This window comes from Haemaphysalis longicornis, unplaced genomic scaffold (genome assembly GCF_048455015.1).
Source record: "Haemaphysalis longicornis isolate Haplotype H1 unplaced genomic scaffold, Haemaphysalis longicornis Haplotype H1 scaffold_9, whole genome shotgun sequence".
Taxonomy (NCBI): Eukaryota; Metazoa; Arthropoda; class Arachnida; order Ixodida; family Ixodidae; genus Haemaphysalis; species Haemaphysalis longicornis.
The window spans coordinates 128,634,959-128,661,439 of record NW_027526460.1 but is presented as its reverse complement, the minus strand read 5'-3'; the positions used below and the strand labels follow the sequence as shown (position 1 = coordinate 128,661,439).

The following is a 26,481-nucleotide window of genomic DNA, read 5'->3' as shown; positions in this document are numbered from 1 at the left end:
CAGCCACTTCTTCCACCATGAGGGCCTAGGTGGGTAGAGTTCTCCCAACGTTAACAAAACTCGAGCGCAGAAAATGTTTTTTTTTCTCAACTCAAAATTATGACTGCGACCCTTACGAATTTTCTTTGCCTTCTTGCACAGCTTAGCTTCTGTGTTATGTGAGATATGTTTGAATATAGTGGAATCTCACTCACACGATTCTGGGTGATGCGAATTGCGGAATGATACGAATTTCTGAGAAGTCCTGGTGAAATTGCATTGTTTGCAATGGCTAAAATTTTGGCTGTTACGAATGGGCCTGTGCGGCCCGGCAGAAGATATGAACGAGACTACCCAGCGAGCAAGCTACGGTGGCGGTACAGGCTCTATCTCCCCTCTTTGTCACTCTTTCTCTGTGAACAGCCGGGCTGTTGTTTTCTGCTCGCGAAAACGCGCCGTGGAAGCACCCGCATGCTGTGCGTGGTGCGGCCGGCGACGACAACATGGCAGCGGCTTCACCTGAGAAGTGGTGTGGGACGCTCGAGTGACTGTAGCAAGCCGCTCTTTAAAATGCCGCTCAAGGCAACACGAAGTTGCTTGTGTGGTAAAGGAGCTGATAACGTGGGTGAAAACGGTACTATAAACCATCATCCGCGCCGCTAGTGAAAGCGCCCATGAAATACCAGACGAGGTGGTAAACCTAAACATCTCTGGCAGAGCCAGCCGGCTGTCTCAAGCGTTTCGAAACTTCCGCCATGAGGCGCATTGCCTCCCCATTGGCACAAGTCGGCAGGCTCCTCCCACTGCCGCGCGCATCGCGCGTCATTTTCTGACCGAGGCAGAAGCTGCTGCCGTGGGCGCGGAATCGTTGACGTGGGAGTAAAAAAATTGCATGCGCAACGCCAACATGCACGAATCGCGTGCAAAAACGCGCTATGCCATTCACGCCTCGAGTGTTGAGGCGTGTAGTGAGCTTGGGCCCCACGAGTGAGGAGATGAGTTCGAAGTTTTACGTGCTCCAGAAAGGACTGCTCGGCAACATGGAGGTTGGGGAAAAAAAAAAAAAAAAAAAAAAAAAAAACCTGCATGTGCAATACAGCAGTGAAGCAACGTTCTCATATTGCTGCTGGAGGTTGAGTGTTCTGACCACTCGCCTACTATCCCAAGGAACCCATGCACAGTACCTTGACGAGCTGCTTGTAGCTGCGGCCGTCCTGGCCGACGCACGTGACCACCTTGGGCATGTTGATGCCGCCACAGAGCCGGTACTCGGGCGAGAACTTCAGGATGCCCGGCAGGTTGCTGTACGAGGCACCGCGGTCCACCTGCGTGTTTGAGTCAACCGTTTTGGGTTGCGTGCACGCAGCAGCTCATGGACAGACAGTGGGCGAAAACAAGTAGGACTGAAAAGATGCCTCATCATACAGGGAAAGCTGCATGTGAAGCAGTGGTGAAGCCTTACCGGCACGTCCTGTGTCAGCACCGGTATCTTGTCCACCTGGCCCAGCTTGAGCAGGGGAGTGTCCCGAGGAAGCTTCACGCACGCTGGGTAGCAGGAAAAACGGGAGAGTATATTGTCAGCCTGCGACACACTAAAGCGATCTCTCGCCCTGAACGTTTCCTACTGCATGCCAGTACTTTGTCGGTAATTTTTGCAGCAACAGCTGAATGGGCGATATTATAAGGTCTCTTCCAACGATTCATTAGTCATGCATGTTCAGTGGAACAACGAGTTTGCACAGGCAAAAGTGCAGCGAGGCAAAACGAGGCAAAAGTGCAGCAGCTTCTTATTAGTATGCACAACGACTCCCATTTCAGCAGAACAGCCTATGCAGGACTAAGGGGTCACACAGAGAAACGACGCAAAGACTGCGTGGCAGCAACTTTCTTGCATGCTTGTCAGTAGGTATGTGTGCATGTGCATCTGCTACTCTAGTATGCCTTGTATAACTTAAACATGAGCCAGACAGCCATGTTTTCCACCAAACTACTTTGTTACAAGGTAAATAAATGCGATGGTGGCAATGTATGGTGTTCATGTACTGCACGGGGCTCTTCCTGTGGCACTCTCTAGCACCATCTGCCGAGAGCTGCTGGATTTCTTACAGTTGTGCTACTGGCAAACAAGCAGGGTCTGATAAGTCCTCCCACTCGAACCAGCTCATCAACCTACTTGTCCCAATGCACTCTGTGGTCCAGCCAGCCTGTTCTGCAATTGCTCTGCAGCACGTCAGATTGCACCTGTAAGCCTTTTTTTCTAAATGAGGACCCCAAGATGCTGAAGTAACAGCTACCAGACAGTCATGGACCGCCACTGCATGAAAGTATGGCACACTGAGAGGTGCCCCTTTACTTTCGAATATGCGGTTAACAAATGTCACTCAGTTCTAAACGTAGCATTAAGATAGCTCACAACTTCTCATCCTTCAAAAGATATCCATGGCGGAATCGAAGATATGCCCCGTTTATTAACCATAAACTACGCTTGATTATATCACACAATTAGAGATGTCAAAAACAGGGCGACAACCCCCAAGGCAAGCCCCGCAGTCAATGATTGATGCCACTGGGAGGAGCCTGTACAGAATGACTGACACTGCTAAAGGCAATGCAGACGTAAACCTGAGCTTGAAGTTCACCATCAAAAGTGTGCACAGAACCAATGGCCATGCTCTTGTATACACGGAATGTTCTCCCACATTTAAGTGTACTGTTCTGGGGAAGGCCAGGCTTTCCACCATGGTGGTGAAGGCGCCTGGCCATCACCACTGCGGCCGCCAATGCACAGGTCGGTGGTGCGACTAGGACACCGCAGCCGACGCGAGGTCAGCCCGCTCCTACCCAGGCTTGGTAGGCATAGTCGGTGGCCTGGCCACGTTCCCTGGCTTGTTCCTCCTAGATGGCGTGCCGCTTTCTTCAGGTTCTTTGCCTCTCCCCCTGAGCGCTCTTGTGCTGAGCTTAAGTATCTTCTGCCCCGCAGTCGTGGCATACTCAAATAGGTTTTGCTGTTTTCGCTTCACGGGTCGTTACCTTATTCGCCGTTCAATCCCGTTTGTTCATCGAGAATTTCTGATTTGTCTGTTTTTCGGCGGCAAATTCAAATTCGTTCCTCCTCCTCTTCATCTTTGGCTCTTCTTTTGCCCATGTCATCATCCCAGTCCCCTCTGGAATTGCCCCTTGAACCATGACAATATTGACGATACGGATGCCGTGACACACACAACTTTTGCTTTTCACAGGCATATGTGATATACCATGATAAACATGAGAGGAAAGGGGTTTACTTGCTCTGTTTCAAGTAGATTATGAAGGAAGATTGAAAAGGGACAAAATAACACCCCGGCACAGAGTGCGGCAAACAACTGCCACGGCTTCAAACCCTGCTCTCGGTGCACGGCACCCCGTGGCGAAGAGGGTGCGGCGTCCGTTGTGCAGCAGCGCGTCACACGCACCTATGGGCTGTCCTCGGGGAGCGCTGGGCGGGTCCAGGTATGCCAGCTGGATGTAGGCGTCCATGAGGCGCTCCAGCTGCGGCAAGATGGCCGAGCACAGGCCGCCTCCCTTGCGCAGGTGCGACACCAGCGAGCGCGCACCTTCCACCCGCTCCTGTAAAGAAGAAAATAATTACCAAGAGCTCAACCTTCAGGTGCACTGGTTCAATAATTCCAGCGTCACTCAGAAACACAAAATAACAAGGTATGCTGATAGAAGCACGGATGGAATAACAGATAAAGGCCATTGGGCCCGCCAAGAGCAAAGTCGTTTGCCTACACCGAACAGACGTTTAATCCCCTGTAGCCATTCGCGCCAGGCCTGCATAGCTTAACGCTTTCGTAACCGCAGGAAAATTGACAGATTTTTAGGGGTCCAAGAAAACATTTTTTTTTTGCTAAAAAAATTGGTTAGGCTCTAATTACAGGAACCCAAAATGCAGATTATTTAACGGCCTTTCCAATAACACTAGTTTTTAAAATGTTTTCATACATCATAGTTGCAAAAAATATATGAAAATCACAATTTTTGTCAAGTGTCGAAGAAAATGATAAAAAAGGAGTTGTGCATAACAAACGACCGGTAGTAGAAAAAAATACATTTTCTAGAGAAACATTTCAAAAACACACCCTAGAAAAAATGTTGACTTCTGCAGAACAGTTTGTCAGATACAAAAAAAAAAAAAAAAAAAAAAAAGTTAGAAGCGTGGTGCCTGTGCCTTGCAATGAAGCCTAACCCCCTTTTTAAAATGTGCAACTTCGGGTGGTGTTCTGGTGTCCGCCCCTAGGTAAGACAATTTATGCCTGCTGGTGGACCTTCCTCTCTTCCTAAAGAACAATAAATACATATATACGGGTAGTTCCTCGGAAGAAATCTGGCGGTTTGACACTATCAGAGGCACCAATTCGCCCCCATGTAACGTAAAAACATATTGTCAACGACCGACTTTGAATTTACGGTACAGTGTAGACCGCTTATAATGTATGCCGCGGGAGCCGCAAAAATTCGCACTATAAGCAGTATCGCACGATAACCAAAACATGTGCGAATCAAACCACATCGCAACCTACTTCGCAAGTCATCCTTTAATTATCATCACTAAAACACACGGCACTTGAAAGCAAAGGCCTGGTCTTTATACCTTTTTTTTTTTTTTTTTTTTTTTTTCACATCAGCCGCTGCTGCAGGGTCTTACCCATTGCAAGTGCGGTCTTACAAACCGCGAGCACGGCTTTAACTTCCGTTGTGTTTGTATTTTGGAGGATTGTGGCTGTGTTTTTAGCGCCTATGAACAGATGCCGCGGAACGTGATAAAAACGCCAGCGAGATTTTATTTTATTACACTATGTGTTCACGATGGCGAAGGTGGCTGCTTATCAGTGCAGCGTACTGGTGGTGCAAATCTTCGGCTTAACGCGGCTCGCTTGTTCGGAAAGGGAAAGAGCGGTGGCTCATCTGCACAACGCTCTAAAGCGTGAACCGCATGGGGCGGTTTCTTCTCGCGAAAACGTGCAGTGCACGCCGCCGGCTTGGTTACAACTGGCGGCAGTTACAACTGGTGCGGCGCAGGTAAGAGGCGGCAACATGGCGTTAGCCCTGGCAGCGAAGGGGTGCAAGCACTGCAGGTAGCTCCAGCAACCGCTTCTAACTGCTCGCTGAAATGCCGCACGAGGCGCAAGCGAGGATGCTTACGCAAGAAAAGAGCTGATAATACTGGCGAAAAGAGGAATATAAACTGCCACCCACATTGCTTGTGAAAGCGCCCATCAAAAAACACCGCGGTGGTAGGCCTAAACATCTCTGGCGCAGCCAGCTGGCTGGTCGGAGCGTTTCGGATCTCCCGCCATTAGGTGCGCGTCTCCCCATTGGTGCAAGTCGTCAGGCTCCTCCTACTGCCACGCGAAGAAGCCACTGCAAGCGATCGTCGTGACAAAGATTAAAAAAAAAAAAAAAAAAAAGCAAGCGCAATGTTGACGTGCACGAATCGTGTGTGAAAACGGGCCATGCGGTTCACGCTTAAGGGGGGACGTGGCTTTCAAAATCAACTTTTTTATTTCTTTGTGGATTTTGATGAAAATTGGCACAGCAACTGGAAATGCTTCTGTGATAACACCATAAAAATTTGAAGTTAATATTTTGATAACTTTTTAATGTATGAAATTTTCTTTCTGTTCCGCTTGTACCGAGCTTGAGCGGCTTATAAAACACGATAGAAAACTTGTTCGAAGTGCTTTGCATTCCCAAATGAATGGACGAGGTCGTGACAGTTTTAGAATTTTTTTTTTACAACACAATTTTTTTTAGTTTTCATTTTTCTAGAGGTTACTCTGCAACAGACATGTCAACTGTGAACGATTATTTGAATAAAAAAATCACAAAAAATAAATCTGGAAAACCAAAAGTGTCACGACCTGAACAGTTCATCGAGGAATGTAATGCAAGAAACGGAATTAAAATAGCCCCAGCGGTCACAAAAAAATCCCTGGTACAAGCGTCACAGGTGGCAAAAAAAACTGTTTTGAGAAAACGGCTTCCGAAGTTGCAACATAGGTTTCACTTATCAAAAGTTGTCACGGTTGTAGCCTTTCATGTCCTTTTAAACATGGGGCTTCTGGAAGGCCTTGCCTTGAAATTGGAGTGCCTTTTACAGCCTTTCTCTTTCCACAAAACATCATTTTCAGCTCCTCTGTGAACAGTACATAGCCCAGTTAGCAGACAAAACGGAGGGGAGATAGCTTTCAATGGGCTTTCGATGCAAAGTAGGTTAGCTGGTTGGCAGTATCGCACTGGACAACTTCCCTTTGCAGTGTTGTCCCCATGGCAACAAGTGAAGCGTTTTTTTTACTTAAATTTGAAAATTTCTGGCTTCTTTTATGTTTTATTACTTTGCCTGGCGCAGCAATTCAGTACTCATAGGTGTTCATTGCCAAAAGTTTGCATACCATAAGGGTGCAAACGAACTACTTTGAAGCTTGGTATAATACTGTGCATAACTCTAACTTTGATGGAAGGGTTTTTTTTTCACTACTTTTGACAGCATCCAACATTTCTCGCAGCACAGTCAGTATGCCCTAAGCCATGATTATATGCATTGGTGCCAATCATTTCCCTACAAAAATCACTATTAAATACTGCGACAGTAAGGTAAATTTTTAACGCAGAGAACATATTTTTATTCCTATATTCCTAAATCAAACCTGTTTGCATGATTATTAGAAGCGCACGGGAAACGTTGCGCAAGAAAGGCGATATGGCTCGCGCGCATCGCAGCGCACGCTTACCGCGACATATCGTACTTTGATTATCCCTGATATGGCTTGTCAGGTCGCTTTTAAGATTAAATCTAACGTCGCAGGCATTAATTACAACTACTGGCGTTCAATTGTAACCGGTTGCGCAGACATGTGATGCTGCAATGCGCGTCGGCTATGCCGTGCGCGCCGCAGCGTTTGACGCGTCGACTGTTTCTTTCCCAAGGCTAGCGAGCCCACAATCAAATCACAGCAATAACTAAGCGTGTAAACATCGCAAATTCGACTAAAAGTTCACTTCACGAACCGCTATCGCAAGCGCGCACACCGCGTCACCCTCCGGGGTCTGGCGACGGCAGAGTCACGCGCCCCACGAAGCGTTCGATGACCTCCGCCTTTCGAGCCACACAACTTCCCCTAATCTGGCTCGTGATCTCAGGCATTACTATCGCGATAACGTCCGTGCTGAATACCACCGATTGAATAGAAACTTGGCCGAGCGAAGCACCGAAAATGAACTCAAACCGCACGCTACGCAGTTCTGGCGGCCGCCATCTTGCATTGCGCCGCGACACCCAATCAGGAGGGCCCTCTTGCCGCGGCCCGACCGGAGGACGAATAGCGCTTCAGCATCTATTTCTAGTTTCGTTTGTGCGTCATTTCTTTTCTGCTGTTCATGCGTTTGTGAATGAACGAAGATAAAAGAGACGCGGGGAACCGGAAAGATGAACGCTCGGCCGATCTAACCATATCAAAATGGCCGCGCCCGATGGCACCGTTGCGGAGATACAGCGCTCCGAAAATCGCCGTTTTTTCGCCCTTTTGCGCTGATAGTTTGTCACCGCGCCTGGCAAAACTATTTTTTTATGCCACTTTGCGACGCTTTTCAGCGGAAAAACTTCGCAGACATACAGATTAGGAAACATAGAAGCCGAATATGTGGATTTCAAAAAAACGATGTTTTGGTCATTTTTCTGAAGTTGAAAGCCGCGTCCCCCCTTAATAGAAACAACTTGCCGCGCGCGGGCGGGGACGGGGGCCACTATCTTCCGAGGTATGCAAGCAAGGTCAGCTGTGGTTATCACGTACACATGAACTAAAGGGTGCCTATTTTTTTCTTCTGGTCGAAGTTAGAGGAGAGCAAGGGGTGCGCGTTTTGTCAGATGGCCGATTTCATCCGTTCTTTTTTCTTTTGCTACAACGATGCCCCAGCTGTGCCGGTCGATCAGCAGTCCCACCAGAAAACCGCACTATAAACGGTATTGTGTTTCGGCCAACCGTATTCTAAGCGGTGTGCTTATTATGCATTGAGTTCTATGGGAGGTGAACCGGTGGTCACAAAACCCGTGTTATATCGGTCCCGCACTATAAGCGGTTACATATAAATGGTCTACACTGTATTTGGGACAAGCACGCGATGCGGAAAAACATGCATGAAGTTGAAAACGGCACTCCGTGGTTGATGCTTGTTAACGTTCTCTGCCGGTTATCTCTCAAAACATAAACTTGCGCCTTATTATCATCTTCTGACTTGCTATTGTACCCTTGCTTGCAGGAATGACGTGCAGTTCGCTGGAATCGTGCCCTGCAAACTTTGACCGAGTAGCTGCTGCAAGATAAAAAAGATCAGCACTACGAGCCTCCTCCACTGCAGTGCCACTTAACATTTTTGAAATGAAACAGTACAAAACTTATTAGAGGACTCCTTCAACTAAGAAGCAACACGGAGATACCCTCGTATGGAAACAAAACTGGCAGGTGCACAGCTGGCGGTGTGTAAGGCCGGTTTGAAGCGCTCTCCTTGTCGGAACAGATATCGGTGTCATCTTATGACTTGCATCGGAAGTTTTTATCACAGAAATCGGGATAGGGTTGGGTGAAATCAGGAGTGCCACGCTTTTTTCGAAGATCAGTCGCGGACGCTCAAGGCGCCATGGCAGGTAGGACTTGAAGTTTGGTAACAGTGTCGTAGTGCCAAATATGAATTTCGTGATGCAGAAACGAAGCCGAAACTGTTGTAAACTGTTCGCGAATGGCCCTGTGGTAAGTACAGCTACAACGTAACTTAGAACAACGTCCGAAAAGGCAATAAAACTGCCTAAAATCATAAAGTAGCTTTGAAAATAGGCATTGCTTGACATTTTCAGCCGATTTCAGGGATTATTACTGTCAGAGTGCAAACCTGCCGATTGAAAATCATTTTCTAATTCACCATTGGTGCCCTGATAACAAAAACCAAACGATGATGCAGTGTAATGACGAGTGGCACGCACTCTTCCTTGGTGGCAGTGACACGCGATGACCACACCCTTTTTTCCACACCCAGGTGATGCAAACGGGTGTCAAAAATCACATTTTTGTTGCAAGAATGAAAACAAAACTGATTTCGAAAGGGCATTTTCTGAGCTAACTCCAAACAGCTTTACTTGTTCCAGCAACGCCTGGAATGCTACAAAAAGGGGCTCCTAAGTTATCGTTCAAATCGAACTATTTTGAATAGGCGTGGTAGCGAAAGAGTTAACACAAGCTATCAGTGCCAAGTGGTGAGTGCACTACACTCAAGCTATTAGCATTGTAACATGTGTGAATATTTAAAACTCAAATACTTCATGAATAGGGCTTGCTGTTCAATTCGATTCGCTGCGTAGTTTTACCATTTAAAGTAGACAAATATTCGAAATTTAAGAACATTGAAAAGTTGGCTCCGCTAAATGACATGCAAGCTTTCGAGCTTCGCTGCACAACAATCCTCTTTATATTGGCTTTCTCGCGATGCACCGAGGCTGTGCAGTAAAGCCAAACGTGTGCAAGACTTGCGTGAAACAAGCGTATGCTAACTTTGGTGTACATCAGCTGAAGTGAAATGAGACTTCCTGTAAATATAGCATGAGTAATTAATTATTGAGTAGTTAATTTATTACTTGTTGGCAACCCTTGAATTAAGGTCACACCATCCTTAAGAATATCAAAAAACTTTTTTAATGACTGGAGGGACCAGTCAAATAAACCCGCTCTATTCACAGGATGTTGAGGAACCGTGCTTCATTACGGCAATGTACGCCAAATTTTTGTTCCACTGCTTTGCTATCTTGTCCCAAGTTTTATTTTGAGTTTACTTGTTCCATTCTTTTATCAAGCATTCAGATCTACAAAGTCCTGACAAGTTACCTTTCTGTTTCTTTACCTGTGTTTTAGAAGCCTAAACACTAAAGCAAATATATTTGTATTTGAACATGTTCGATTCGATTTGCAATCAGCTTTACTGTTTGTATTCAAAAAGGTTTGACCCATAGTCAGTTTTTACACTTCGAATTTGATTTGCATTCCTAAATTTCGTATTTGCACAACTGTAGGCTTCAGGGTAAAATTTTTGCCCTGCAAAGAATATTGGAGGATTTCCGTGTTGGCTTACACGCTAAAAAACTCAAAGCTAGTTCCTGCCTGGAAAGAATTGGTCAGAACATGAATGTGACGACAATGGGCCTCCTCGATTATCAGTCCCGGATCGTCCGCGGACTGCCCGAGACGCCATCCGGTGCTAGATTTTCCCATGTATTCCTAAGGGACTTCCGGTCCGAACGCAGTCCTCGGACTGCCCGTGGACCATCCAGGACTGGTAAATCGAAGAGGCCCAATATGGGACACGTGAGAAGCTTGTGCAGCACTGCAACTCCCCAGCATCCAATCCTGTCCAGCATCCCCAGCATCCAATCCAATCTAATCCAGCATTCAATCCAATTGGCCGAGTATGGCCGAAGAAGTCTAGGCGTACAGACGTCGGGCGTATTCATGTACGGGCAAATTTTCCACTGGTGCCCAGCATCTATCACACTTGGCGATAAAAAAAAGCAACAAAAGGCCGAAGAGAATGTATATAGCCCTGGTGCTCACCTCCGAAGGAAGGCTGGTGCGGGCTTTTTTGGTGCGGGGTGCAGCCCCTTTCTCGCTGGGGTCCTTGTCGGCGTTGCACAGGGCCAGCACCACGGGCAAAGTCTGGTATGGGTGCTCTCGGACCACACGCTCAATCAGCTGCAACACAGGGCACACCAGCCATTACTCTCTTTCTTTGCACTCAAGTCGCTCCTCCCTAAGCACTGTCACATGCAAAAATGCTCAGAACGATGTGACGGGAAGTACCACAGTGTTGGCTAACTTAGCTCTCGGATTCTGCACGGCAAGTGCCAGCAGAATCCATTCGCGCCTGCATTCGTGCACTCGCCTTATGCGTCCTACAGTCGAATCCCTTAATAATAAAACCGTCAAGAAAAGCCGAAAAATTCACTTTTGCGAGAATTTTGTTGCCGCGAGAATGAAACATAAATGACAGGAAAATTGGCCGCAAACTGAAAATTCAGTTCCGAGAGTCGGTTATACCACTTTGTGAGCCTTACCTTGCAGCAACTTCACAGCTCAGCTTTCACACCACAAGAAGTGGTTCATAGCTAGTCGTCGTGTGCGCCAAACGACCAAATCGAGTCAAACTCATTCAAAACATCCACCGGGTTCACCTTCTTAGCCCATTTTTCTGCCTGGTTTTCGGCACCGAGTATGTCCAAGCATGTCCAGCTTCTTTTGTTGACAAACCTTGTTGTTCTAATGCTGTTCACAAAACTAAGTGAGCACCGCTTTGTTGAAGTCCAGAAAGACCCCAACCATCACTGTTGTGTTTTGTGCACATTGCTACTAAAGAGTGGCGTCCTTGCTTTTCAAAATGGTAAAGCAAGCTGCAGGCGGTTCAAAACCCGTTGGCGCTATGCACTTTTCCTCCACTCTTTGGCTTTTGGCTTTTAGTCTGGTAGAGGCATCATATCGAGAGCAAATGTGCCGATTGCCACACGCACGCCACACACAACAAACGCACACGCACTATTCTGTGGTTCAGGCCGGCTAGCGAAGCCCAAGCCAAAGCCGCGCCATGAGTCCCCATGTGTCGCCCCCTGGTGCTGTCGCTGCAAGGCTGCCCCCATGGCCACCTGTTGCACATTTTTTTTTGTAAACAAATATGGTGGTGGCCGTGCAAGCGCACTGCCGCAGAGGTTTACGAACTTTGAGTCCGAAAAATATGCATTAGAGCACTTTTTGGACACTGTTAGCCTCAAACAGGTAGATAAAATGCCGACAGACTTGCAGCGAATTTCATTAACACAGGGTTGCCTTCCAAAAACATTTTGTTGCCGCAAAATATGAAATATTTGGGCTTCTATGGACGTTTGCCGAGGATCCGAAAATATTTCGTTGCTGCAGGAATTTTGTACTCGTGGGTTTCATTATCATAGGGTTTGACTGTACTAATACAATCGAGTCCATTTATAACGATGAACAACTATGGCAGCGTCCACTTTCATATGCGCTCTATGGTAAAATAAACCGCTTATTACAACGCTCGAGCACCGCAACATCGGATATAATGATTGAATTCGGTTACAGCGCGTGCAGAAAATTCGAGCACCGATAGCATGCACTGCGAGGCAGGATGCACTGCGCATCCCTTCGACCCCTCAGAAAACAAGTAGACTGTGCCACTTACAAGGAAGCGAGAGGAGGAAAAGAGCAGTTTTCCTACCGAACCCCTCTCTCGGTGCCACTGACAGCGCCATTTTGACAGCACTGAAACCGAACCAGCTATCCTTAGCAAGGGCCTCCAAAATCCAAACCCCAGGTACTTGTAAATGCTAAATATTTCATACTTTACGATACTCGTGCCAGAGTCAGCGCAAATACTAAACTGGGAGTGATTCCACCGGCCATTCGAAACAACAAAACATTTGGCCTTCCCCAAGTGATTTCAAGTGGTGCGACACTTTGCAATTGCGGTTAAACAGAGCCCAGACCCTGGCTCACCTGATGCAGCAGCTTGGCGAAGGTCGACTCGTTGCCCGATCGGCTCATGCGGGCGGCCAGTTGGTAGATGAGGGGAACAAACTTGTAGCTCTCCAGCTTGCCCAGGCCGTCCTGGGCGAGAGAGAGGCAGGCACGACCTCAGCTTGTAACACTCAGGCAGCACCGGGAAAAAAAAAAAACAGGCAAACCCAGCAGCTTCCACAATCCAGTGATTACTAGGGGTGTGCAAATATTGAAATTTTCGAATATGAAGTGAATATGAATAAGGCAAAAAACTGCCTTCGAATATATAATCAGATATTGGATATGTGTGTAGTAACTAAAAGATGCAAAACATAGAGTAACAATAGCTTCTGTTACCCTTTTAAAAGAAGTTGTTGCATCTATACGCAGATGCGGGCTAATGCACTCATAACAAATTATCACGCAGGATTAAAAGTTATTTGGTTGATGGGGTCAGAAAGTATGCACTTCCTATGCCCCCTGACAACACCTTTGCTATAAAAAAAAAAAAAAAGAAAGGCGCGAAAATTTTGTTCGCAAGGCAAGCCCTTCATGGCTTTTAAAACCTTCATTTAATGATGATGATGATGGTTTGATTTTATTGGCGCAAGGACGACATGGGCAAAGAGCGCCACACACAAAGTGATTTGATGAGGTGAGAACAAGAAATAAAATCAGTTAAAAGCTATGAGCACGGCTGGTATAAAGGGCCAGGGTGAAGAACAAGAGTGGTTAAAAAATAAATAAGGTGGCTGGTGTATAGGACCAGGGGTAAAACTATGGGTGGTATGAGATGAGTTGTAAAAAGTGAACTTCTGATAGGAACTGAAAGGTGCGTTGAACAGAAAACATGGCATCGTCTCCTAAGAAGTATGACGGGTGTGGTGGAATATGTCGTGTGTGTAGTTGAGGGAAGTGTTTGCGTCGTGTAGTGTCGAGTGCCTTACAAATGTGCATCACAGATAGGGCCTCTCCGCACCTGCTGCACAGAGGTCTTGGAGATCCAGTGAGCAGGTGCGAGTGCGTTGCATGAGTGTGCCCTATCCGTAATCTAGCCAAGGCGACTTCTGTGTATCTGTTGCGTGTATCGGTGGTGTATGGTCCCAAGTGTGGTTTTATTACATGTAACTTGTTGTCTGTCTGTTCACTCCAGTGTGTTTGCCATGTTTTGCGAAGTTGTTGTCTGATGTGTGGTTTCACGTTGGTGTAGGGTAATGTGGTTATGTCTACTGTATTCGAGAGTGTAGCAGCAGCGGCCATTCGGTCCGCTGCTTCATTCCCGGCAATACCACAGTGGCCAGGGACCCAGCAAAGAACCAGTTCAAATTTGCGTACATACACAGACATAATACCCTTGACAATCAGATTGACAACGTGGTTTTTCGAAGGCACTGTTGACGACAGTGCCTGCACAACACTGAGGGAATCTGTATAGATAATGGATTGTGGGATGTGGTTTTGAAGTATATGATTGACAACAAGAAGTACACCATAAGCCTCTGCCGTAAAGATGCTAGTATAACTGTTCAGAGTTTTAGTGACATTAAGGCCGGGTCCATGCGCAGCGCAGGACACAGAGGTGGACGTCTTAGAGGCATCCGTATAAAACTCCGAACACTGATACTTCTCCTGCAAATACAAGAAGTGCTGCTGAATTGCACATGTGGGAGCTCGGTTTTTTTCTACATGTGTAAAAGATGTGTCGCATGACACAGGGCGGAGATGCCATGGTGCTATGGAATCTCTTACAGAACTTTGAATGGTGTCTAAAAAGGAGACAGCAAGCTCTGACGCTTCCTCTCTAACTCTGTAAGAGAAGGGCGCAGAGAACGATGGTCGATTTAAAAGGAGTTCACTCATGGATCTATCATAAAAAACTGATTTAAAAGGATGGTGAGGCATGGATGAAATTTTAAAAGCATAAAGGAGGTCTGTGTATGCTCGCTGACGTTGTAGGTTCAATTTGTTGCACTCGACATACAGGCTTTCGACTGGACTAGTCCGGAATGCACCACACGCCAAGCGGAGCCCTAGATGAAGCACAGGGTCCAGCATTTTGAGGGATGTTTTAGTGGCTGACCCATACACAACACTACCATAGTCCAGTCGTGAACCTATCAAGCTGGTAAAAACACGCAAAAGAAGTTGTTTGTCAGCACCAAAAGAGATGTGCGAGAGAACCTTCAGGATATTCATTGTTTTTAAGCATTTATGTTTTAGCTGTTTTACGTGTGGAATGAATGTGAGCTTTTCGTCAAAGGTTATGCCTAAAAACTTGTGTTCCTTTTTGACAGGAATCGAGACACCGTGGAGTTGAATGTCAGGATCCGGCCGGATACCACGCCTCTTGGAAAACAAGACACAAGTGCACTTTCCCGGATTAAATTGAAAACCGTTGCTATCCGCCCAGCCGGCAAGCTTGTTCACACCAAGCTGGACTTGCCGCTCGCAGACAGACAAATTACAAGACTTAAAAGATAATTGTACGTCGTCTACATAAATTGAACATGAAATCGACGGTGGCAATGCCTTCCGAAGAGAATTCATTTTTACAATAAAAAGGGTGCAACTTAAAACTCCTCCTTGTGGCACACCGTTTTCCTGCACATGAACCCTAGAAAGTGCAGTTCCAACTCGCACGCGAAACGTTTTTTCAGACAGGTAACTGGCAAGCGTGTTCATCATGTTACCCGACATGCCAAAGGACTTCAAGTCGCTAAGGATGCCGTACCGCCAAGCAGTATCGTACACCTTTTCAAGATCAAAGAAGACTGTCATACAGTACTGCTTGTGGAGAAAAGCATCTTTGATATAAGACACTAATGCAACCAGTTGATCGTTGGTAGATCGCCCTGCCCTGAAGCCTGCCTGGCAGCCCTCGAGAAGACCATTGTACTCTAAGAAGTACACAAGTCTCCTGTTTATCATCTTCTCGAAGAGCTTACACAGGCAGCTTGTCAGGGCAATGGGGCGATAACTGGCAGGAGAGGAAGGGTCCTTCCCTTCCTTTAGGAAAGCCACTACTATGGCCTCTCTCCAAGAGCGTGGAAAGTGCCCCGAAAGAAATATTTTATTGTAGAGGTGAAGAAGCGTTTCAAGCGTGTCTGCATGTAAGTATTGTATCATTGTGTATGAAATCCTGTCTGCACCTGGAGCTGAAGGTTTACAAGTACCGAGTGCGACCTTCAGCTCATGAAGTGAAAAGGGGGTGTTATAGGATGAGTTCGACTTATTACTGTCTCGCAAGGACTTCTTCTCGCATGATGCTTTGTGTTTAATGAAAGTGTTGGTGTAGTGTGCTGAGCTGGACACGTGTTCGAAGTGTTGTGCGAGCGTGTTGGCCTGGTCCTCGAGTGTGTCCCCTGTTGTGCTAACCAGGGGCAGGCTGTGTGTCTGTTGTCCTTTTAGTTTGCGTATTCGTGTCCAGACTTTGTGAGTGTCGGTGTATGAGTTGATGGAAGTGAGGAAGGCGCGCCAACTCTCCCTTTTCGCCTCACGACGCACACGCTTCCCAAGAGCCTTTGCCCGTTTAAAGGAGATGAGATTATCTGGCGTGGGGTACCGGCGAAGGACACCCCACGCCTTGTTCTGGGCCTCTCGCGCCCGCCTACAGTCCTCGTTCCACCAGGGCCTCCTTGGGTTGCGGGACGCACTGGAGGCCTGGGGCATGGACTTTTCGGCGGCGTCGAGTATGTGTGCCGTGACAAGTTGGGCTGCTTCCTCCACGTGTAGGTGTTTTATGGTTGTGTGGTGTAGTTTAGATGTTTCTGTGAATGTACTCCAGCTTGCTTTTGATTCATTAAACCTGTTCTGGGAAGATGGACTGCATGGGCCTTTACCTATGTACGTTAAGGAAGTGGGGAAGTGGTCACTACCATATGGGTCCGTGCCCACGCCCCACTCAAGACATGGAAAGAGAATTGCAGAACCAATAGCCAAGTCAAGATGCGAGTATGTATTGTGTCCTAAGTTATGGTATGTAGGCTGCTTTTTGTTGAAAAGGCATGCTCCTGAAGATGTAAGGAATTTCTCTATCAGGCGACCTCGGGCATCCATTCTAGAGGAGCCCCAAAGAGAGTTGTGCGCATTGAGGTCGCCTGTTAGGATGTATGGTTCGGGCAGCTGGTCGACCAGCGCCTCGAAGTCAGAGCTCGAAAGTGCATGATCAGGAGGAATGTAAATGGAGCATACCGTTATCAACCTATTAAATATTATCGTACGGATTGCTACAGCCTCAAGGACAGTGTTCAGAGTGACAGGGTGGCAGGCTAAGGATTTCTGGGCGACAATTGCCACACCTCCTGAAGAGTGTGTGCAGCCAACCCTGTCCTTTCTAAATACCATGTACCTATTTAAGAAATTTGTTTGTTTAGGATTGAGGTGAGTTTCCTGGAGACACATGATACAGTAGAATCTCGATGATACGATTCTGGGTGATACGAATTTCGGGATGATACGAATTTCTGAAAAGTCCCGGCAAAATTGCATTGTTTGCAATGGGAAAAATTTCGGCTGTTACGAACGGACCTGCGCGGACCGGCGGATGATACGAACGAGCCGGCGAGGCGCCCGACTGCCGAACAAGCAAGTGACGGCTCTCTCTCTCCATTTGTCACTCTTTTTTTTTCCAGAAACGGCCGGGCTGTTGTTTTCTGCTCGCGAAAACGCGCCCCGCACGCCCCATGCGCGCCGCGAAACCTCTCGCACGCAGCGCGCGCCGCGGACGGCGGCGGCAACATGGCGGCGGCTTCGGCCGCGAAGTGGCACGGCCGCTTGAGCGACTGCTTCTAGCCGCTCTTTAAAATGCCGCTCAAGGCAGACACGAAGTTTCTTGTGCAGTAAAGGAGCTGATAACGTTGGCGAAAACGGTACTATAAAACACCATCCGCGCCGCTAGTGAAAGCGCCCATAAAATATCTGCTGGAGTGCTAAGCCTAACCATCTCGGGCGGAGCCAGCGAGCTGTCTCGAGCGTTTCGCAAGCCGTCAGCGTCTTTTTCTGACCGAGGTAGGAGATACCGCGGGCGCGAAATCGTCAATGTGGCCGTGAAAATACAGCGCGCGAAAAGCCGAGGCGTGCGAATCGCGTGCAAAAACGCACCATGCGGTTCACGCTTGACTGTTACGGCGTGTAGCGAGCTAGTCGAAGCGTTACGTGCGCCAGAAAGGACTGCTTTGTGACGTGGGGGTTTAAAAAAAGCAGAAAAAATCACGGATTTGTTCACGCGAAAGTAAGAAAAGAAATAAACGGAAACTTTTTTCAGCGCTCAATTTTTTGGTCTGTGTTGGTTCATACGAATTTCGGATGATACGAATATTTTTCGCGGTCCCGCGAGATTCGTATCATTGAGATTCTACTGTACTTGGCTGATTGGCATGCAGCATCTCATACACATCATCAAGATTTTTAAGGAGGCCTCTGCAGTTCCATTGGATGATGTTTTCAGTTCCCATTATTTAAATTTAAGAATAACTGGAGTGTGTGTGTGTGTTCTTGTTCATGTGTCGTCTTTCGGGGCTGTTATTCTAGGATTTCTAGGCCTTTCTGGCGGCTTGGACATCGGAGGCCGCTCCTTGCGCTGCGTTGCAGGCAGGAACGGCGCGACATCCATCTCCTCGTCGGATGCCAGAAGGGTGCCCGGCGGACCAGGCCCCTCGGACTTGGCCCCCTTTCGGGAGCCCTTCGTTTGAGCCGCCACCGCCGAGGGCGTCCGGGACACCAAAGGTGGCACGGAAGGTGCGGTGGCGGTGGGAGCCGATGAGGGGCCCCCGGTGTCCATCCGGTCGACACCCTCCAACACACTGGAGGTGGGGGAGGCAGGGGCGGGAGCGGCACCGGTCCCCACAGAAGAGGTTGTCACCACAACCGCTGCTGCCTCAGCAAGCGGCGTGGCGACGGATTGGGCTGCCTGAGGCACCCCAGGGGGGGGCGGAGGAGGGACCAGGTCAGACTCGCTGAACTGCGTCCCTGTGGACACCAGACGCCGCTCCGCCCCCCGGCGAGCCGCGTCGGCGTACCTCTCCAGGGGGAAAGAGGCGAACCTTTTTCGCGCCTCTGGGAAGGTGATGTTCTCAGTGACCTTCACATTAATTATCACCTTCTCCTGCTTAAACTTCTCGCACTTTCGAGAGTAGGCGGCATGGGGTCCCTGGCAGTTGGCGCAGGTGGGGGTTGACGATGGACAATTATCAGAAGGATGATCATGCTGAGCGCACTTTGCGCAGGTCAAACGACCACGGCAGGAGTTGGTTCCGTGCCCGAACCGCTGGCACTTAAAGCAGCGGCGCGGGTTTGGAATGTAGGGCCGGACATTACAATGTACAAAACCTGCATTGACGTACTCTGGGAGTGTGGACCGGTCAAAAGTAAGAATAATGTGCTTGGTCGAAACTACTTTGTCATCCCTCCTCATAGTTATGCGCCTCACAGTTGTCACACCCTGATTTCTCAGGCCCTCCAGCAGGTCAGCATCTGTCTCATTCATCAGGTCTACTTCGGAGATGACACCTTGAGTACTGTTCAGGCTCTGGTGGGGTGTCACCCTGATTTCAAGATTGGCTATGCGAGTTTGTTCAAGGAGGATCTTGGCATGCTGTTGGTTGTGTACTTCAACCAGGATTTCTCCAGTTCTTTGTTTTTTGGCCTTATATTTGTCACCAATGATGCCCTCCAGAAATTTCGATATTAGGAACACGGACTGTGATGCAAGAGGCTTTTCTTGGTCACTGGATTCCAACACCAAAAAACGGGGGTAGTTATCGGGCTTTGGAAGACTGAGGGTTGGGAGTGGGGGAAATGAACCTTCGGTGCGGCCCCTTTTCAGGGGCCGATCATGTTTGGGGGGGGTTTTACGATTTACCATATGGCATGTAATAGAAGCAGGGGACGGGGGTACTTTCTTCTCAAACCTTACCCTGATAGCCTGAGAGGTCCCGGAGCTCCCTGCCTGGTAGACAGACAGGGAGCCCATCCGCCGGAGCTTGACCTGGGCTCCAACGGCCACCGTTTGAGGCTTCTACCCTTCACCTTTAAACACATCACCACGGTAGGTCACAGTTTATGTTGGGGGCTCGGGGTCCGCGGTGTCGCCAACACCGTCACCATGAATACTCAAGGTGCCCCGTGCGGGGCCTTCATTTATTATCAGGCTAGGATGGCTCTCGCCACCTTGAAATCGCAACATACTCAATGGCAAACCTCGCATTAGGGCCACGGTGCTTCTAAACCCAAGTGGCGAAAACTCAGAAAATAAAAAAAAATGTTCAGCGAAAGGCCGTAAGGAAGCGGCAATCCTTTTACTTGTAGAATGGCGCACACTGCACCATATTACTTTAGCTGCTCTTGTCCCTTTCATCAAGGCAAAGCGGGGCGCTTGCTAATTGCAATACTTTGTTATTCACACAAGCATTCACAAAGCTTGCCAAGAACTCCACCCCTCATTTCCCCAACCACCCTTGGCCCACAACGGCTGCATGTGACCGTTGTGCTGTGACGATAACCCGCCTGCACCCACGAAAGCATTTTTCTTTCTTTTTTCTTTTTTTGCAAGCTCCTCCCATGGTGCCAGCCCACACGCAAAAGCCTGGACGACACCAGGCGCTCCTCACAAGGCAAACACTCAGGTGTGCTTGGCTGGGCCGAGTTCCCTGGTAACGCTCCATGGTAGAACTAAAAGCTTAAACAGCTCTGCTGTTAAAAGAAACGTCCGCGTTAAAATTGAATATTTATGCACATTTCTCGACGTACTGGCGAATCAACGTGGCTTGGCATCAGCGCGCGCGGAGGTGGATACTCCAGCATACAGAAAGTGCATTGGTATGCAGCTTTTGTGCCAAAGACTGTACAAACTATAGTAGATCTAATCTGTACAAACTATAGATATCCGTGCACTGCCCCTGGGCTCTTCACACGCTGAAGCCAGCTCCGCCTGCCCAAACAAGCGGCCGGCCATTCAGCCCGTGGAGTATGTGGGGAGGGTGGAGCACACTGTATTTGCTGTGCATTTGTATCCACAGTGCAAAGAAATTGCCACGAGAGAGAGAGAGAGAGAGAGAGAGAGAGAGAGAGAGAGGGGGGGGGTCTCGGTTTTATCACGTTTTCATCATCATCATCACCAGCCTATCTACGCCCACCGCAGGGCAAAGGCCTCTCCCATTATTCTCCAATTACCTCGGTCCTGTGCCAACTGTGACCAATTTATCCCCGCAAACTTCTTGATCTCATCTGCCCATCTAACTTTCTGCCGGCCCCTGCAACGCTTGCCTTCTCTAGGGATCCACTCTGTTACCCTTAATGACCAGCGGTTATCTTGCCTTCGCATTACATGCCCTGCCCACGTCCATTTCTTCTTCTTAATTTCTACTAATATGTCCTTAACACCAGTTTGCTCTCTGACCCACTCCGCTCTCTTCTTGTCCCTTAATGTTACACCTATCATTTTCCGCTCCATTGCCCACTGAGTCGTTCTCAATTTAAGCTGAACTCTCTTAGTGAGCCTCCAAGTTTCTGCCCCGTAGGTGAGTACCGGTAAGATGCAGCTGTCATACACTTTCACCGCAGCCGTAGACCAACGGGTAGGGTGCCCGTCTCGGCTTCGGGAGGTGGTTGGTTCGAATCCCACCGCCGGACACCCACCGGTATAAGAAATGGGGTACAAGCATCCCCCGGCCAGGCGTCCGGCTCTTCTTGAGGGGTACGTTTGGGAGAAGCTCCGCTAACCCCAGCCGACGCCCGAGAGGGCGATCAAATTCGAACATCGTGGATCATTCGGTCTACGTGGGGCGGAAGTCCGAAACCTTGGAAGAAGTATCACGTTTTATTTGGACGCAATTTAATAATTGTAAATGCAAGGCAAGCATCCATTGAGGAAGGTTCAACGGTATTCTGTGGTGTTCAGTGGGGTTCAGCGGCGCTCTGGTGTTAAGCAGTACAGCTGCCGGTGTGGTCAAGGCTGCTGCCAAGGCTGCTATCGCGAGCATAGTGCATGGCAGCGCTTCTCAATGCGCTTACACGGAGTACGGTGGTATGTAGTTGGGCCTTAAGGAGAACACGTGACATGCGTATAGTTTGTTACTAGCACTAATATTTGCTGCTTTTCCAGGAAATTCGATCATGGCCAAATATTCGGGAACTTACGAATATGCATATCTCAAAATCAATAGGCTTCAAATGTTTGCACACCCGCAGGGGTGGAAGCAGGGCCTAGCTTTTTGGAGCAGGCACGGGAGCAGCAAAAGTCTCACTTTGGAGCAGCTTTGGAGCAGCAAAAATCCCATTTTGGAGCAGGTTTGGAGCAATTTAGGGGCTATTTTGGAGCACTTTTGGAGCACACTGACGGTCTTAAATAATGCGGCTGAGTGCACTTTTAATAGCAACTAATCCAAAAACTGCATGAAAAATAGAATTGGCCAGAATTATTTAGGAGCACAATAAATCAAACAGGAGCTGGCACCTTGATATTACCCTTTACTCGGGACTGAAACCTGCTTTTTGCCAATTCCTTTAAATGTAGTGACTTTTTGGCTTTTATTTGTATAATAATCAACACTATGTTACTAACGGTGGCTGCTTTTTTTACTTGTTTGGTAAAGTAGTTTCGAGCTAAAACAATCACGTGCAGTGCGCCGCCCCGCTGCTGTACTCGCTCAAACGCCGGCTAGGTCCGACATGAACACTGCCGCCGTCGCCTCGACCATGAAATCAGGCGTCGTGAACGTGCCCTACCCGCGAGGCGCTCGCCGAGCGCGCATCGTCTCGCATCGATAGGCCCCAACACGAAGACGGGCGCCGTACAATATGATGCCGTATTCGCAGCAAGCTGCCGCCACCGCGCCGACCGAGAAGGCAGGCATCATAGGCAGGCAAAGGCAGGCAGCGAACGAAGATGGTGATTTCACGACGCCTCATTTCGTGCTAGACGCGAAGGCGAAAGCGGGAACGGCATCCCATCAAGACGACCACCTTCGCAGTCGAGTCGGGCCTCGTCGGTGCGCGAACGAGCACGGCGGCTGTGTGGCGCACTGCACGCAACTGTTTTAGCTCCACACCACTTCTCTTATTAAAGCAGCGCGAAAAATTCGGTTTCAAATGAACTTCTGATGCAAGAGGGCCGTTATTAACAGCATAGCTGTTGTTACTGGCCGTAAGTTCGGGGTTCGTGCGCGACGAAAACTCCCACCAAGGAGCGCTACGCGCACGTGTCGCGCAGCTGTCGAAATACCCACTCGACAGCGGAAAGGAAAGTGATAGCGGCGGCCGCAACACGCTAGAGGGGCGTGCGCATGCGCTCAGTATCGTAGAAGAGCCCTCAAGCGCAGCGTCTTCGCAGTTTTCGGCATGGCCCGGCCGCGGATAGTTCGCACGGCAGAAGAAGTGGCTGAGATCCGAGAGGCACGGTGTGCTCTTGAAAACAACTATGTGTCCGTCAATGCTCGCCTGCAACAGCTTTGCAATTCACGTCTTGCGCGCAAGTGCAAGATTGCCTACATTTTTTTTTTTAAAGTTCGTGTGGGGTGCCGAAAAATTAGACTTCCATCACTACAGTAACTGCGTACTCGCGCAACAATAAAAAAAATACAGATGCGAAGGATATGCGAAGGGGTCGTTCGTCTTACTTCGAGCAGCTGCAAATTCCAGAGGCCGTGCCTCAAGTTATATCACTAGATAACTGTTCAAAGTACTTTTAATCATGCTGGTGACAGCCTTCCGCGGGAAAGCCACGGCGATCACAACGTTGAGATAAAGTCCACAAGGGAACCATGAGTGCACCGAACTGCCATCTGCCGTGGCTATGGATGCAGCGTCGATGCGGCTGCGTCTATTGTGTAGCCAGCGCTCAGTGTTGCCCGGATGACGACAAGACTCAGCTATATTTGGCGTTCTATGCTCTCAATGAACAATAATCGCACAAATTTCCGTTTCTGCGCAGCTTGGCGCAGCAGGGCAAATTGGCGCACAATGGAGCAATTGGCGCAGCAGTTCCACCCTTGCACCCGTAGTGATTGCCTTTTAGTACATAACAAAAAACAAGAGAGAGAGAGAGAGAAAAGAAAAGAAGAAGAAGAAGAAGATGAAAAAGAAGAAGTAGACTGAGAACTCTGGAGAGTTGTAAAGTAAATGCATAAGCTGCACTGTTGCACACAAAGCCCACTTTAACGTAGGCTTCACTACTACACACTCATACATTGCTGGGAGGACATCTTTCGGGGGTCAGCACAGTTAAACCTCAATGTAACGAACTTCAATGTAACGAAACACGGAATTTTTCGTAACTTCAAGTGTATGCACTCCATGTATTTTCGCGCTCTGTGTAACGAAGTCCTGTTTGCCAAATTTCAATGTAACAAGTTTTATGGAGAACTAGGTACGAAATTTTAGTTGTAGAAGTAGATTTTGGACGATGCAAGTGCTGAAACAGGGTCTCAATAGAACGCGAACGGTGACACGGGACGCCCCATGACGCGGATGCCGCGAGCCACGGAGTCGATCAGCGAGCTCCTTGCCTACAAACTGCGTATGGCGCCGCCGTCGCCGCATGCCACTGCTCTGCCCTTCGTTCAAATTCGCTCATGCTTGTTGGGTTCCATCATTCCAGCAAGCATTTTTGAATCTTTATGAGCCTTGCGCGCGCATTTTTTTCACACCCACAACCGAGATTGCGTGCCGGCAGCGGCTTCTGCCTCAGCCAGAAAGCGACTCGCGTTGTGCACGGCAGTGGGAGGAGCCAGACCAGTTTTGCCAATGGGGAGACGCGCACCCGATGGCGGGAGCTTCGAAGCGGCCGGGGATGTCGGCTGGCTAGATGATTAGGCTTACCGCCGCGGAGGATATTTGATGGGCACTTTCGCAAGCGGCGCGCATGACGTTTTACAGCGAAAATTTCGCCCGCGTTATCCGCTTTTCTTCTCGCATGTCCACCTCGTTTGCCCCTCGAGTTGCATTTCAGCGAGCGAGCATTTCGAGTTGCATTTTCAGAGAGCGTCAGCGCGCCTGTGGCTTGCGGGGCACGTTTTTGCAGGGAGAAAACGCTCCATGCGGTTCCCGCATAGACGATTAAGCTCCGACAGAAACAGAAACAGTGTGCCAGCCGTGTATGCGCGCCATGTTTTCACTTGCAAGAACCGCTTCACACGATGAGCACTCCATTATAACTGCGAATTTTAATGTAGCGAAATTTCAATGTAACGAAGTAAACTATGAATTTTACCGACTTCGTTACATCGAGGTTTAACTGTGCAGCAGTTTTATATAGACATATGAAGACCCTAGGGCCTTTTACATCAGCATCTTCAGACATGTTTACCTGGCCAGCCAGCACAGAAATGGTTACGTATATAAAAAGAACACTGGCCACAGATTCGGTGAAATGCCACAGTATGCCACTGATGGCTGGAAAGGGATTTCATCTGGCAGACGCTTTTTGTTTCAGCCGATAACGACTGTTGAGGATCCCTATTAGGAAAACCACCCCCATTCAAGCAATCAGGGAACAACAGAACCAGGGGTGCGTAAACATGGTTGCTGCAAAGAACAGTTACAGGTGAACAGGTTGAAAGCTACATACCGTCAGCTGCAAATGTTTTTTCCTCAATGGGAAATTTATGCTGATGCACAATCAGTGAAAACAAACTGGAGCTCTCTACAATGTGTGACTGTTGTCACGCATTGTTCCCATCTCCGTAAGAGGAACCCCTTTGAGTGGGTATGAGCCCTGCTATTTGTAATCTTTCTGACAGCACAATAGTGCAGTAACACATTATATGGCCGCAACCTTGAGCGTAGCTCAATAACAAAATGCCGCATCCTCCTGGCGTTGTTTGAGCAAGTGCACATTTGAGACTTAAGGAAAAGTTTCCAGTAGTGGTACGCAAATAATGTGGATGATTAACATGAACTGCAATATTGTAGAGATGGGCAAATATTCGACAAATTCGAATATTCGATCGAATATTTTATTATTCGAATTCGCTTCGACTCGAATTCAAGCATTCGAAAATTTCGAATTATTCGGCGGCACCGAATACGCTGGCACGGTCTTCGAACGTTGGCACGGACTGCAAGTGGCGCAAGCAAAGCGGCACTACAGTGTAGCGGCACGCAGCCAGCCAGTCACGTATAGCTGCTGTCAGTCCTACCACCATCGCTAACACGTTTTGCTTGAAGGTGGGAGACAGAAGTCAATCCAATCCATTCAGCACAGCTCTATTTCCAAAATGGTGTCAACGTCATTTGGCGCGTCGGAAGACGATTCACGCTCAACGTTCACAAATCCAATACAGTTAAACCTCGATGTAACGAAGTCGGTAAAATTCGTAATTTACTTCGTTACATTGAAATTTCGCTACATTGAAATTCGCGGTTTTAATGAAGTGTTCATCCCGCGAAGCATTTCCTGCAAAAGAAAACGTGGCGCGCATACACGGCTGGCGCACTCTTTCTGTTTCTATTGGAGCTTAATCATCTACGCGGGCATCAGAGTGAACCGCATGGAGCGTTTCCTCTCCGCAAAAGCGCGCCCCGCAAGCCACAGGCGCTCTGACGCAGCCGCGGAGGCAACCCGCGCGAAGTGAGTAGCTCCTGCGACCAGTTCCGCTCGCTGAAACGCAACTCGAGGGCCAAACGAGAGGGGCATGCGAGAAAAAAAAGCGTATAACGTGGGCGAAATTTTCGCTGTAAAGCGTCATACGCGCCGCTTACGAAAGCGCCCATCAAATATCTTCGGCATGCCCGAGCGCTTCGAAGCTCCCGCCATAGGGTGCGAGCCTCCCCATTGGCGAAACTGGTCAGGCTCCTCCCACTGCCGCGTGCAGCGCGAGTCACTTTTTGGCGCAGAAGCCGCCGCCGGCGCGCAATCGCGGACGCGGGTGTGAAAAAAAAAAAAAAAAAACGCGCGCACAAGGTTCTTAAAGGTTCACAA

At 48.5% G+C, this 26,481-nt stretch overlaps 1 protein-coding gene across 1 annotated transcript in view; it reads right to left on the bottom strand.

Moving 5' to 3' along the window:
- Tefu (Serine/threonine-protein kinase tefu) overlaps positions 1 to 26,481 on the bottom strand; it is a 175,504-nt gene that overhangs the window by 19,616 nt on the left and 129,407 nt on the right. The window contains exons 49-53 of the mRNA XM_077683624.1: positions 12,564 to 12,674; positions 10,614 to 10,751; positions 3,432 to 3,585; positions 1,442 to 1,524; positions 1,164 to 1,304 (exon numbers count right to left, since the gene is read on the bottom strand). Coding sequence (XP_077539750.1) covers positions 1,164 to 1,304; positions 1,442 to 1,524; positions 3,432 to 3,585; positions 10,614 to 10,751; positions 12,564 to 12,674 — 627 coding nt within the window. The remainder of the gene's footprint in view (positions 1 to 1,163; positions 1,305 to 1,441; positions 1,525 to 3,431; positions 3,586 to 10,613; positions 10,752 to 12,563; positions 12,675 to 26,481) is intronic.